The 15,485-nt window shown below is 32.7% G+C and overlaps 3 protein-coding genes and 1 long non-coding RNA gene across 7 annotated transcripts; all 4 read left to right on the plus strand.

Moving 5' to 3' along the window:
- The first annotated feature begins 1,756 nt into the window (after positions 1 to 1,756).
- LOC149485771 (uncharacterized) lies at positions 1,757 to 6,458 on the plus strand. 2 transcript variants are annotated; one of them, XM_089699008.1, is made up of 3 exons: positions 1,757 to 1,827; positions 4,559 to 4,966; positions 5,190 to 6,458. In XM_089699008.1, exons 2-3 carry the CDS (start codon positions 4,640 to 4,642, stop codon positions 5,664 to 5,666), a joined length of 804 nt encoding a protein of 267 aa, XP_089555134.1. In that variant the 5' UTR covers positions 1,757 to 1,827; positions 4,559 to 4,639; the 3' UTR covers positions 5,667 to 6,458. The 2 variants fall into 2 exon arrangements, with proteins under 2 accessions (XP_089555134.1, XP_089555133.1); XM_089699007.1 differs by lacking the exon at positions 1,757 to 1,827 and having other exon boundaries at positions 4,466 to 4,966.
- On the plus strand, positions 1,865 to 3,677 carry LOC149485772 (uncharacterized). Its single transcript, XM_089699009.1, has 2 exons — positions 1,865 to 2,243; positions 2,482 to 3,677. Exons 1-2 carry the CDS (start codon positions 1,917 to 1,919, stop codon positions 2,956 to 2,958), a joined length of 804 nt encoding a protein of 267 aa, XP_089555135.1. The 5' UTR covers positions 1,865 to 1,916; the 3' UTR covers positions 2,959 to 3,677.
- Positions 6,459 to 7,248: 790 nt separating the features above from the next.
- Positions 7,249 to 8,561, plus strand: LOC149485773 (uncharacterized). Of its 2 annotated transcripts, XR_016316063.1 has the most exons (3): positions 7,265 to 7,403; positions 7,735 to 7,977; positions 8,466 to 8,561. It is a non-coding gene; the product is annotated as an uncharacterized LOC149485773 (long non-coding RNA). The 2 variants fall into 2 exon arrangements; XR_016316062.1 differs by lacking the exon at positions 8,466 to 8,561 and having other exon boundaries at positions 7,249 to 7,403; positions 7,735 to 7,899.
- Fuca (alpha-L-fucosidase) lies at positions 8,562 to 11,632 on the plus strand. Of its 2 annotated transcripts, XM_089699010.1 has the most exons (7): positions 8,562 to 8,617; positions 8,967 to 9,214; positions 9,295 to 9,433; positions 9,602 to 10,068; positions 10,319 to 10,459; positions 10,705 to 11,063; positions 11,453 to 11,632. In XM_089699010.1, the coding sequence occupies exons 2-7, from the start codon at positions 8,968 to 8,970 to the stop codon at positions 11,546 to 11,548; spliced, it is 1,449 nt and encodes a 482-aa protein (XP_089555136.1). In that variant the 5' UTR covers positions 8,562 to 8,617; position 8,967; the 3' UTR covers positions 11,549 to 11,632. The 2 variants fall into 2 exon arrangements, with proteins under 2 accessions (XP_089555136.1, XP_089555137.1); XM_089699011.1 differs by lacking the exon at positions 8,562 to 8,617 and having other exon boundaries at positions 8,874 to 9,214.
- Positions 11,633 to 15,485: the final 3,853 nt, after the last annotated feature.

The raw sequence follows: 15,485 nt of genomic DNA on the forward strand, positions 1-15,485 counted from the left end.
TTATTCAAATCGATTTCATTTCCATATATAATATTATCGATTATAGGAAACAATTGATACGATTTCAGTAACCGACATCTCTACACGTGTCAATAATCGATGTGTCACAGAAATCATCTCAATGCATCTACAGACGCTCCGATTTGGTTGGTGCCAACCATCCGACCACGACCAAATCGGAAAGTGTAGAGAGCGGTCGGTCCGACATAATTATTATTAATATTGGTTTGACGTGGTCGGATGCGCCGGCGGTACCGACCAAACCAACTTCCTATCCGATCCAACCAAATTGGAACGTCTGGAAGCTTTGTTCCGACCAAATCGGCTCATTCCATAGAGTAATATAGGTAATTGGCTCATTCACATTCGCAACGCCGCCGGTGTAGGACGTCAACATGAACGCCGAGGGAGTTACGGTCACCGAACGTGACATATTAATAAAATTGCTGGAACTATATAAAGACTTTCCCTGTTTGTGGGACTTAAGTAAAAAAGATTACGCAAATAGAGATGCCAGAAATCAAGCGTATTTTATTATGTTAGAAGTATTAAAAAAAATTGACAGTGCGGCTACATTAAAAACCTTAAAAAATAAGTTGTAAGAGCCGCATATGACTGTAATTTTCTCTATTTCTATAGTAGAATTTAGCCCATTCTCTTCGTACTATGGTCAACTGACATATTACTCTATGGTCAACTGACAGTTGGAAGGCCAACCGTCGGACAATCTGTAGCAATGTTGGAATGGTTGCCTTGTCGGTTCCGATATGGTTGGCACCAACCAAATCGGAGCGTCTGTAGATGCTTTTAGGTGGAAAGGACTATAACACTAAATTGACACTGTAAAGGTACTTTGTGTGATAAGTGTGTGAACTACAAAATTTAATTATTATAAGGGCCGATTTTTCAATCGCGAGATAAACAGTCTAATAACTACCCCTCGAATAGATTTATTCAATTATTTATCTAACTCATTACGGCTCGCCTATTTTTCAATCGTGATTTATTTGATGAATAACTATCTGACCAAATATTTCCATATTGGCAGCACTGCTCTCGGAGTGGCGAAACAAACATATTAAATTAGTCAGGTTAGAGCGGGATAGAGTCAAATCTTGCAATTTGTCAACAACCGTCATTATGACTCACGTCAGGAGTGCACTTGTCTTCTATGATTGTTGATTGTTGTTTTGATTCGAGTAAAGAGTTTGGTTAAATTTGTGTTTCAATTTATATATTTTACGATGGAAACGACATACTTAAAGGCAGCGTTCGGCAAATTTTCAATGGCATGGTCATCAGTACTATCAAAAACATCAATTTCAATATGATTTTAATTGATAATAATTATATAGAAAGAGGTTTAATTGTTAATAATTCTACGCTCTATGTTATGACATACGAAAATATCTCAAATTTGACGCGTCAGTTGTCAACTCAAACGCCTAACAGTCGAATAGCGCGCTATCTGGCCGTTGGAGCGGCAAATAGATTTATTCCTCAAATAACGTAGTTATTCGATAGATAAGTCCTATTCGTCTATTGAAAAATTGAATATTTTGTTAACTGAAGAATAAAGTCTATCTAGCTGTTTATCTGTGCATTGAAAAATCGGCCCTAAATGAAACGACGGAGATCATTTTTTTTTTTAATTTATTGGAGTTAACATGGCAACATATTGCTATGAACTTTTGACGTTTCCATATAAATCGTTCTGTCAGGTGTCAACTGTCATGTGCCTCGACTAATCAATCGATCGAATCCGAAATCGAGGCGTCGAATCCGCTTAGGCGCTTACTGGGTACTTGAGATCATCCCGTCCGTCGTGTAGTTTATCAAATTGTTTAACGATTGATCGTTCTTTTTACGTTAAATCCAGTGTTATTGTCTGAACATTATTTACTTAGTTACATAGAATGGAATGGTCACGAGAGAAAACATTGAGATTGATTGGTTTGCTTCAATTAAATGCCGCACTGTGGAATCCTACGCTCTGTGATACGAGACGTGAGAAACAGAAGCGCAAACAAGAACTACGCGCTATTGCCGCTGTGTTTGGAATATCGGCGTTTGATGTGACGAAGAAAATACAACATCTTCGCACTCAGTATAACAGAGAATTGGCAAGGGAAGCTATTGTCCATGCTGATGATCCCAATGATAGATACGTCACTAATTGGTACGCTTACGATTATGTACATTTTTTAAAGGACTCAAATAAGCCCTACAGAGTCGTACAATCGGTAAGTAACGAGATTAAAGTTTGAATCTCTGGTTCTGTTCTCAAATTATTATTCCATCAATGCAGAAACTAAAAATATTGATTGAACTAAAAATTTAGACTATGTGTTTATATGTTTTTATTTACAAGTTGTAGGTAAGTTGTAACTATAAAATTATTCATGAGTCTCCTCATTCTAATAGTCATCAGTGTATTTTCGATTGCCTTATAAAATAATACTTCTATTTTATATATTTCAGGATGAACTATCAGAAACAAACAGCACAGTTCAAACTAACAATGAGTCAACATTAGGGGAATGTAAGCTAGACAATTTGTCCCCACCATCTAAAATAGCAAGAACAGATAACCATGACTTCAAAGCAGATTTACTGATCCCTGACAAAAGAGATGAATTTTCAGTCTTTGGAGAATATATAGCAAATGAATTGAGGTCTTTAAAAGGTGAAAAGAACCTATTAGTAGCCAAGGAAAAGATTCAAGATGTCATATTTGAGGTCAAAATGAATATGTTCAGTGAACCGAGAGAGCAGCCATGCCTATACACACCAGGGTCGCAGCCCCCTACAACAAGTATGGCCACAGAGAAAATATATACAACTCCTGTAATAAGTAATTTAAGTACTATAACATCACAGGCTCCACCTACCTCAGCAATCAATGAGATTATTATTAGTGGTGCATGTCACTATTCTACATTTAAAGTTGATGATTAGCATTGTCAACCACTTCCCAGTGTGGAAGTGGGTAAAAGTGATGAATATGGAATGAGACATTGAATCATACCAAAACTAAAGTTTTGAGAAAGTGCAAATAACTATAACATGATTGTATTGTATGTGTGATTGGACAATATTATAGTAAATAGTATATTTGTAAATATTCATGTAGAATATGTACTACACCTAACAGACATAACTTTTTTAAGTTAGTTATAAATATTGTGCCATAAACTACCTATCTATAAGATAATGTTGTTTTAAATAATATTTTGTATGTTTCATACATTATGTAATATACTTTTATTTTTTTATTTTTTATTTTTTTTCATTAAACAAACTTTGTTTATTTTTTTTCATTAAACACATCATTTCCCTTAATCAAAATTTTATGAAATTGTTATTTTCAAACTTAAACTTGAATTGCTGTTATAAGAAAGAAGCATGGTTGCAAGCACAGACTAATAATAATATACTACGTTGCAAGCATTGTTGCAAGCTGTATAATATAAGCTTATTAATAATGTATGTATTCTAAGCCATCCAGTCCAATGTTTACTAAAACCAAACCAATCGCGATGTAATAACAATAAAATGTAAATTGGAACCAAATACAAAAAATAATTATACAGTATTTAAAACCCTTGAATAATATTAAACATTGAAGCTTATTATTGAAGATTATACTTGACTGTAGTCTGTAAATAAATGAGAATGAATTAGACATTTTTGTTTCATTTCCCATTTTACATTACCTATATGGTAACAAACTTGTTAAGGTAAGTTCAAAAGTAGGAAAATATTGTTTTTTTGATAGGGAGGGAGGAGAACAAATGAGTTTTATCAATAATAAGTAGAAATACTCTGGGTATTACTAACAATAGAATAGAGTAGAATCACGCCATATACATCCCATGCAATATACAACAATGAATTGTTTTATTTACATGGGCTACCTCTTTGTTTAATAATCATAAAATGTTATAATGTTGAAATGATGAATAGGATTCACAATGAGATAAGGTTAATTGAATTTTTAAAATGAATATGAGCTAATTTTGTTATGAGAATACAAAAAATTGAGGAAATTGGTGGAGGAGACCCACGTTAAATTGATTTTATCGTGAGTAAAACATTCAATTTTATAAATAACGAAACCAAACCCAACCAACCAAAAATCACTTCAATCCGTAATCCGTATACCTATAGGATCTAGTCGTATATGTATAAGTGGATGTAAAGCTTTATAACCTTTGTATACAAGCCTTACAAAAAAACATAAAAATTTATAAGATTTCATTCAACACATGAATATTGTAAATTAACACTAAATTGACTCTGTAAAGGTACTTTGTGTGATCTACAAAATATAATTATTATAAATGAAACGACGGAGATCATTTTTTTTTTAATTTATTGGAGTTGACATGGCAATATAATGCTATGAACTTTTGACGTTTCCATATAAATCGTTCTGTCAGGTGTCAACTGTCATGTGCCTCGACTAATCAATCGATCGAATCCGAAATCCAGGCGTCGAATCCGCTTACTGGGTAGGTACTTGAGACTTGAGAGTTGAGATCATCCCGTCGTGTAGTTTAACAAATTGTTTAACGATTGATCGTTCTTTTTACGTTAAATCCAGTGTTATTGTCTGAACATTATTTACTTACATAGAATGGAATGGTCACGAGAGAAAACATTGAGATTAATTGGTTTGCTTCAATTAAATGCCGCACTGTGGAATCCTACGCTCTGTGATACGAGACGTGAGAAACAGAAGCGCAAACAAGAACTACGCGCTATTGCCGCTGTGTTTGGAATATCGGCGTTTGATGTGATGAAGAAAATACAACATCTTCGCACTCAGTATAACAGAGAATTGGCAAGGGAAGCTATTGTCCATGCTGATGATCCCAATGATAGATACGTCACTAATTGGTACGCTTACGATTATGTACATTTTTTAAAGGACTCAAATAAGCCCTACAGAGTCGTACAATTGGTAAGTAACGAGATTAAAGTTTGAATCTCTGGTTCTGTTCTCAAATTATTATTCCATCAATGCAGCAACTAAAAATTTTGATTGAATAATTTAGACTATGTGTTTATATGTTTTTATTTACAAGTTGTAACTATAAAATTATTCATGAGTCTCCTCATTCTAATAGTCATCAGTGTATTTTCGATTGCCTTATAAAATAATACTTCTATTTTATATATTTCAGGATGAACTATCAGAAACAAACAGCACAGTTCAAACTATCAATGAGTCAACATTAGGGGAATGTAAGCTAGACAATTTGTCCCCACCATCTAAAATAGCAAGAACAGATAACCATGACTTCAAAGCAGATTTACTGATCCCTGACAAAAGAGATGAATTTTCAGTCTTTGGAGAATATATAGCAAATGAATTGAGGTCTTTAAAAGGTGAAAAGAACCTATTAGTAGCCAAGAAAAAGATTCAAGATGTCATATTTGAGGTCAAAATGAATATGTTCAGTGAACCGAGAGAGCAGCCATGCCTATACACACCAGGGTCGCAGCCCCCTACAACAAGTATGGCCACAGAGAAAATATATACAACTCCTGTAATAAGTAATTTAAGTACTATAACATCACAGGCTCCACCTACCTCAGCAATCAATGAGATTATTATTAGTGGTGCATGTCACTATTCTACATTTAAAGTTGATGATTAGCATTGTCAACCACTTCCCAGTGTGGAAGTGGGTAAAAGTGATGAATATGGAATGAGACATTGAATAATAATGTAGAAGAACTAAAGTTTTGTGAAAGTGCAAATAACTATAACATGATTGTATTGTATGTGTGATTGGACAATATTATAGTAAATAGTATATTTTGTAAATATTCATGTAGATACTATATAATATCTACTACACCTATCAGACATAACTTTTTTAAGTTAGTTATAAATATTGTGCCATAAACTACCTACCTACTTATAAGATTACTAGCCGCCTGCGCGGTTTCACCCCCGTGGCTCCTCTCCCGTTGGTCGTACCGTGATGGTATATCGGGATGGTATATAGCCTTATAGCCTTCCTCGATAAATGAGCTATCTAACACCGAAAGAATTTTTCAAATCGGACCAGTAGTTCCCGAGATTAGCGCGTTCAAACAAACAAACTCTTCAGCTTTATAATATTAGTATAGATGTTGTTATAAATAACTAGCTGATCCGCGCGGTTTCACCCCCGTGGCTCCTCTCCTGTTGGTCGTAGCGTGATGATATATAGCCTATAGCCTTCCTCAATAAATGAGCTATCTAACACCGAAAGAATTTTTCAAATCGGACCCGTAGTTCCCGAGATTAGCGCGTTCAAACAAACAAACAAACTCTTCAGCTTTATTATATTAGTAAATAATATTTTGTATGTTTCATATATTATGCAATATACTTTTAAATTAAGTCACAATACTACTTCATACTCTTATGTATAACAAAATAAATTATGTTTTATTTGTTTATTTTTTTTTTCATTTATCACATCATGTCCCCAAATTTTATGAAATTGTTACCAAGATAATCTTTATATTGGTGTGCCACCACAACTTGAATTGCTGTTACAAGAAAGAAGCATGGTTGCAAGCTGTATAAAATAAGCATAATAATAATATATCTATGTATTCTAAGCCATCCAGTCCAACGTTTACTAACACCAAAACAATCGCGATGTAATAACAATAAAATTTAAATTGGAACCAAATACAAAAAAATATATTATGTTTATAGTATACGTAAACATTGAAGAATGTTTGTTATTTGAAACACCTCAATTTATTAATATTGTTCTTTATTGTATTATATTGACCTCATTCTTATCATAAGTTTATAACACTTGGCTATGTGTTAACATAATTTTAATAGATAATTAACCGTAAATATAATCACAGCTACAAATAGTTTACTTTTAGTAGTAGCTCGTATCATAAATATATCACACGCTTGTGCGGAATATTGTTAGTACCATGGACGTATAAAAAAAGATTTAATATAATAAAAGGTTAGTACCTATATTTACTAATATGTCAGCAAAATAAATTTTCTAAGCATTGACTTTGTACCTCTCGGTGGCACAATCGGTGGTGAATTTAGAATTACTAATTATCCTCGTAACGCCCAGATACCTATTAAAAGGCATGCAGCTCGATAGTGGTACCGGCCCAAGCTGTTATCCAACTTTATGACATAAACGCCCACGGTACCTTTTTAAAGGTATCTGACAGTATCTGATTTGAAAACGCCATAACATTTTAAATTACGCGCCAAATCTAATTACTGTTTTTTATCCGGCTACTGGAAAGTATGTTTTTGTCTATGGTTAAGCAATAGTGCCAATAGAAAAATAAAATATATGTATTATGTAATTTCCGGCGAAAAGTCTGGCCATCTTGACTGACTAGAGGACGTGGTAAGTTCAATCCATGATTATTGATGCAATCTTAGGTTTTTAACTGAGAGTATCTTACTCTGCTTGTTGACAAATAAGTAAATATTATAATTACATTTAGATTTACGCAAAAATAAAGAATATGCGTGTAAAATAACCTCGTAAAATCTGGATACCTTTTAGAAGGTATAAGAGTATTAACATATTATTGGATTTTAAAAGGTATAAGGGAATAAACCACTAATCAATTTGATTTGCCTTTGCAACTTATGATTTAGACCGTTTTCTCCTTCATAATATAAAGTAAATTATTTAGTCTGTTACAGAATATTTTAGTACCTATCCTTTTCAGGTAACCCAATGAGAGATGAGCAAATCGAAGAAGCTTTAGAAGTATTAAATCAGTCAGATATAGAAGAGTATGAACTATTTGGAGATGAGGATTACAACATAAACCAAAACCTAGAAAGCTCTTCCAGTTCTGAAGAATCTGAAAATAATATTTTTTTATTAAAAACCAACTCTTATTTGCGAAATTATTTAAAATTTCTATAGAAATATATCAATTTACCTACTATCATTCTGATTTTAAAAGGTATATGGGTTGCTATTATATAGTGTTTTTGGGTCCAATTTAGAAACTTGCTAATTTTTGCTTCTGTCATCTGTTGGAAGTGGATTTCTTCTGATAGAAATCCTAAAACACGTGATAAACTAGCCTTTAAAAATAATAAGTACAAAAAATAATGACCATATTGTTCAAAAATTGATATTTTTTTCTCAGATTGTTAGTGTGAGATATGTTTTTGGTCATTAAAATTTTGGAAGACATGTATTAATCCAAATATTTATGTTCATTGTTTTTTGTAATATAAAATAAACCCTATATTGTCTACCGCTAATCAATAATTTAAAAAATACGAATTTTGCGAAATCGGGTTTTGTAATACATTAAAGCCCATATACCTAAATAAAGGATAACGAATTTGGGGTTATTTAGTGTCTCAAAACCTTCCACTGACATACATTTACATGCAGAAAAAATCCCACGCTCATACGGAAATAAAAAGGCACTTTTTTTAGATTTCATCACCTCCGGGTCCGCACCATGTGAACCTTTTAAAAGGTACTTGGGCTGCAAGCCAATGTTTGGTAAAAATAGCCTGGGCGTTACGAGGATATTATTGCAAAGTACAAATAAATAGAACACTATCTCTCCGCAATAGTTAAATTATGTGAACTCAGTAAGGTTCCATTTTCATTACACGACTTTTTCTACACAGTGTAGTAGTAATTATTGAAAGTATACCGTTTTGTAGGTAGTCGGTAGGTACCTAATTCAAATTAAATTTGAACTGTGAAATGGAGATTTTAAATTATTACAAAAATTATTTCTTGAGCATAAAATATATTCTGTGGTCACAATAGACGTTTCAAGTTTAACATATTTTTTATCTATCCGTATATCAGCTGATTGCCATCAAAAATTATTTGTTTACGTTTTTAAAAAAAGTCAACGACCGTGCGGGCGGTAAAATGTAAACAAATCATTGATTATATTTAAATTTATTAATTAAATTACAGAATGGAGAAAATAATAATCTTGTTAGCTGTTATAAGCGTGACGACAGCTTCAATAAATGGGTATGGTAATGATAATGATGTGAAAACTGTTGAAGCTACTCTCGATCGCTATTCACCCTCGTGGAAGGATTTGGATAGACGACCTTTGCCAGAATGGTATGATAAAGCGAAAATTGGAATATTTCTCCATTGGGGTGTGTACTCCGTACCGAGTTTTGGATCAGAATGGTTTTGGACCAATTGGGTTGGTAAGTGAATCATCTTAAATTTATTTTCACGTCGATAGTAGATCTTGTAATTTGTATCAAACTGGCATTTTTAATTTCAGGTGGCAATAAGAAATACATTGACTTTATGAACAAGAATTACCCACCTGGATTTACCTATCAAGAGTTTGCTCCCATGTTCAAAGCTGAGTTTTTTGAACCAAATGACTGGGCAACTCTGTTTAAAAAAGCAGGCGCCAAGTAATTTTTTCTTTATTTTAATAGTACCATTTTTATTATACGCATAGAATTTTTAAATGCTTAATGCAATAATTAAATAAATATTGAACCTTGGTCAATTAATTATTGGATTATGTCCCCCTTAACAAATCGGACAACAATAACTTTAGTATAACTAAAACTTTGCAGATATATTGTGCTCACAAGTAAGCATCATGAAGGATTTACACTATTCCCCTCGAGAAGATCATTCAGTTGGAATTCAGTAGATGTCGGGCCTAAAAGGGACCTCGTAGGGGATTTAGCACAAGCTGTAAGACAACAAGGAATGAAGTTTGGTGTTTATCATTCTCTATATGAGTGGTATAACCCAATTTATTTAGAAGACAAGCGATCTCTCTTCTTAAAGAAGAATTATCCGGCTACTAAGCTCTGGCCAGATATTAAGCAGTTGATAAATGATTACCAGCCCTCGGTTCTATGGTCAGATGGTGATTGGGAAGCTTTAGATGCTTACTGGAATTCAACAGACTTGATAGCATGGCTGTATAATGATAGTCCAGTGAAGGATGAGATTGTTGTGAATGATAGATGGGGTATTGGTATACCGTGCCATCATGGCGACTTTTACAATTGTGCTGATAGATATAATCCAGGTAAATTTAAGCAAGAAAAGTAATGATGACTGTAGAATTTTTATTATTTGGTTTGTGTTGGTATTTGGTTCTTCTATAAATGCACTTACTATAATTTTTTATCATTTTCAATTAAATGAGATATATTCAAGGATAATAATAATAATAATTGTTATTTAACAAAATTGTATTATTAACAATTAAACTAAGTAGACATAAAATATTCCTATGGCATAATATTTTCCAAGTTCTATCACAATTTTTTTTACAGGAAAACTTCAATCACACAAATGGGAAAATGCTTTTACGGTTGATTCAAAGTCGTGGGGCTACAGACGTGATATGAAATTATCTGAAATACTCACTTTTAAAGAATTGCTCAAAGAAGTAGTATCAACTGTTAGTTGTGGAGGTGTGTTATTAATTTCATCTTATGAATAATGATCTAGTTTACATTCCATAACTTCTATGTAAAACATATTATGTATTACATAATAAATATTTTTAATTGCATAGATTCACATTATAAAATACGAAACATAAGCATCAATTATAAATACTGGGTGGTATCATATAAATCAACTGTATTCTTAGCGATTCCTATTTTTATAATTCTAATTTTTCCTTTTAATTTAATAATCCTATTATTTCTCCCAGGAAATGTGCTAATAAACGTAGGACCAACCAAAGAAGGTACAATCATGCCAATATTCCAAGAGCGGCTATTAGCACTAGGCGATTGGCTGCAAATAAATGGTGAAGCGATCTATGAAACATCACCATGGGTACACCAAAATGATAGCTTGAACAGTGATGTTTGGTATACTTGTACTAAAAATGAGTATAATGGTGCTAATCCCACGGCTATTCCAAGCCAATCTGATACAGTAATATCTATATATGCAACCTTTTTCTCTTGGCCAAAGGATAATGTCCTTAAAGTCAAGGATCTAGCGACTTATCTGCGGAGAGGCACTTATAGAGTCACTCTGCTGGGCAACGATGAAGTATTGCATGTAAGTTTCAGGTTGAGTGCTTGATAAGTTTCATGTTTGTAGTGTTATTGAAAGGTCTGTGTTGGTAGGTGGTATTGAACTGCAATTATGAGATGATGTGTGCTTAGTCCCTACTTAATAAAAATAAATGTAATAAGTGTATTTTCTGTTTTCAAGCCAAAATATTTGAACGATATTTGATGATTCGCAAAAAATAAAGCACCAACACTTGTAACAGTTAATAAGAATAAAACAGTATATCACACATATATCATTCTTTAATGTTTATAATATTTAACTAGTATAATATCATTGTAATCAAGTTATAAAAAGGGACTTTTCTACTTTTATTTAAATTGTAGTAGGGTACTTATACTGTATATTATAAAGTTTTCATCTTTTTATTTCAGTGGAAACTCTCATCTGGTGTTGGACTCATAGAGCTACCAGACAAAGCCACAGTGAAGTCGAGCGACGCATGGTCGCTCAAGTTGTCCTTTAAATAAATTGGTAGTTGGTACAAGAAAGTTTTAGTATATGGTGTAGTGATGGAATTGTAACTTTTCATGAATAAAATTACTAAATTATTATACTTGTGTTTTATTTCCTCTCTAATGTATTTTCCTCTTATGGTCATTAATAATGTATTTTTCAAAAATCTATTGAAATCAGACATACTACTTACATTAGTGCTTAGTTAGTGCCACATATAGTATAAATAGGAAAAAGGCAATAAGCAAAAGTAAAATTTTAATTCGTAATAATTATTTTCCATGCCATCAAAACCATATTATATTTAAGTTATTTATTAGCCTGTGATCAGAACCTAATGTTTCCATAATAGTCCAAGATCCCAGAGCCGTAAAGCGCGTCACACACGGTGAAGATACTATAATATTTTATCTTAAGATACTGTAATATTTTATATTACAACTGACCCGAAATTTTGTGGGTCATTTGTAACAGGATGGCGGTTCTACAGGGGTCTTAGTACGCAATGACAAAAAGAAAAATGATGGTCAGAACGCTGATACCGGATACCTTAACATACTATAATATAAAATATTACCGTATCTTAAGATAAAATATTATAGTATCTTCACCGTGTGTGACGCGCTTTAGACACAACTTATTTTCTAAAGCATATAAGTTTCGGTTCACAGTTGTCTCTACTTTTTAATATCTGAATGTTTGTGCAACATGTATGTACCTGTAGTGCACCTAAAACGCATGTAAAGTGCTCTCGCGTTTATACTCATGGTTGAGTAATTTTTGTGCCCGGCTCTGGGATCTTACTCTATAAATTGTTTCTTTCGTCTAGAATTTTTTGGACAAATTTGAGGGCATATTTTAATTTTGTTCTTTTTTATACAATATTGCATCTATATTTTTTTTAATATTGTATATAAATATTTGAATGCTATAAAATTAAAAATATCAAATTCATTATTGCTCTAGTTGTTATAACAGCTTATAACGATTGAAGATTGAGATTTTAGACGGAATTAATAGTATTGGAATGTATGATAGGGTTTTAAAATAAAAAGAAGCATTTATTGCACCAGATTATATTTGAAAGATAAAGAGTAACATTATAACAGTGAAGTGTATAGTATAAAAACAACTTATACAAGGGTAGACTTACACAATACTTCAATGAAACATCAGACAATAGTTTAGCGTACACAACCTAAATAAAACAATATGAAATCATTAACATATCAAGCGCACTTAGCATTACATATTTCATTTTCTTTACAATTTATTAATTTAATTACAATATTTCTACTCTCACAGGTTTCCAATATCGTTGTATCAAAGCATATATAAAAATAAATGTACTTTGCTACTATAAAAATATAGTGTGCTTCTAACACTAGCAAATATAATTATTGCTCTAGTTGAATAATCAAAGCATTTTCAAGCACCATTATATATGAGAAACCCACTAAATTATTGTTCGGAACACCTGATTGAATAGTACTATTATATTATATGTTATTAATATTTAATTTGTAAATAAATATGACGATTTTAAAGTGCTATTAATTATTTATTTTGTTTACCAGAATCTGAAAAGTTACCATTAGGTACCAAAAGTGACGTATAAACTAGCCTCTATTGATAATAATCCTTCAAAATAAAAATAAATACCTAGGTTCGTTTTATTTACATTCTTTTTGCAAACCAATATAAATTGCAAGTTGAATCGAGATGAAGTAAGCATTCCATTCAAAATTATACTATAGTAACTAGGTTTTGTAAAGAAATTATTACATTTACTTCATTCCCAATTTTTAAATGATATTTAATATTTTTTATAATAAACTTTTATAATGTAAATCTGGTAAACAAATATGTGAAATAACTTTAAATGTGTTTTTACTGAGGATAGTGATCAACTTTGAAAATATTTGATGTGAATAAATTGAAACGAATTTTTAACAATATTATATCGTTTAAATCAATTAAGCAAGTTTTTGTACTATGTATTAGAATATATTTTTATTTTTCTGGAAGCAAGCTTACAACTTATTCTTTTTAATTACATCTAATATGGCTTACATTTTAGGTACAATAAAAAAACACTTTATTCATATGTAATACGATAAATTATTTTTTCATTGTACTTCTTTTTAAAAATATAACATCGTACGTACTAACTTATTTTTATTGGAATGTTAGTTTATAATAATTTGAAATTTACATTTAAACTTAATAGATGAATAAAGATCACTAAAAACTCATCTCAAAATTTAATCGTATTGCTTTTTTCATTATGAACCACGCATTTTATTAACTATAGGTTAAAATATTGGGCCTTTTTTACTGAATATAATATAAAAGGACTATAAATTCTACACCTACAAGGCAATTTTAGGCATATTTCCATGTTATATATTTTTTTATTAAGATATATATTCAAGTGAGATTATTGTTTAGAATTTTACAATTTCATTAACAAATCTTACATTTCTCGGTAACATAACTTATCACTGTACTATGATAGATCATTTATATTATATACTATAATATTATGTAAGAGATAACATAAGCAGAAAACATAACATATTTTAAATTTTGTTTTTCTATGTATGTTAGTGTTGTTACTAACTAGTTTTATTTAATGATGTTAGAAGAAAAGTTTTGGGAATTACACATGTTTAAAAGTCTATCTGTACATAGACATGGAAAAATTATTAGTTTTTTATTTGTTTACGAAATTATTTGTTTTCGTATTGAGAATCGTTTTAAGATTTTCCAGAATATTTATCAAATTTAATCCAGATTTTATATTCGACACTATATCACAAATATAATGAAATTATTGAACAGCTATTCAAAAAAGTAAGAAAATATACAGCTTGCTTCTTTAAATCTTTCAAAATGATTCTTAGGCGCGGGTCAAACACAAGCGGCGCGGGCGCGGGTGTGCCATAAGCGCACCTCTTGAATCTGTTTTGCACCACGTTCTTCTTATACATTTTGTATGAAAGAATTTTGGACAGGCGTCGAGACGGCACGCCACGGTTGTGCCAAGGTTGCGCCTTTCCAAAATTATTTCATACAAAATGCCAATAGCGCACCCGATGCACGCCGGCAGCGCGCCCGCGGCGCGCCGCGCCGCTTGTATATGTCCCGCGCCTTAGGAAACCACAGAGGCGAAAATGTAAGGTGGATCCACAGACGCAGCTATGAGACGGATTGCAGCCGATCCCTTTGTCTCAATGCTTCGAGCTGCGGCATGATTGATGTTTCTTGAAATATTCCTCTATAGATTCCTCAGCGATGATAACCAGGAATTGTTACTATTAGGCGATCCTCACACTGCCCCGCATCACGCTGCATGTTGCATGTCGAAGCACCTACGCGCGTTCCTGCGGGAGTGCAGATCTGCATCATCGTGCGGGTTTTTTGCGCACTCACGCGCGTAGGTGCGTTTGTAGATTCACGCACGGCGGCTCTCATTTATTCGGCGTTCACTGTGGTGGTCGTGCAATACTGAGCATCACGACGCGCGGCACTGCGGGATTCGGTGTGCCATACCTTGCGTCTCGCCCCGCACCTACGCGCGGGGGTGCATGTTTCTCCGCGTGTATGCGCGTGATCCGCATGTACGCGCGTGGTTGCATTTTCAGTGTGTTGGACTGTGCGTGTTTTCTATACAAACGGAGATACTTACAAGTAACGTTAAACACGCAGTCACGCAACATGCAGCGTGGTGCGTGGCAGTGTGATAATCGCCTTATAGACCATAATGTCTATGATAGATCTTTAATATATAAATATCTATAATAGATCTTTTATTTACAAACAACTATGAGACGGATTGCAGCCGATCCCTTTGTCTCAATGCTTCGAGCTGCGGCATGATTGATGTTTGTTGAACTATTCCTCTATAGATTCCTCAGCGGTGATAACCAGGAATTGTTATTATATAGA

The sequence above is a fragment of the Colias philodice genome, chromosome 9 (assembly GCF_061535455.1).
Source record: "Colias philodice isolate Cphi_HAF_F1 chromosome 9, ilColPhil1 Martin Lab GWU primary, whole genome shotgun sequence".
Taxonomy (NCBI): domain Eukaryota; kingdom Metazoa; phylum Arthropoda; class Insecta; order Lepidoptera; family Pieridae; genus Colias; species Colias philodice.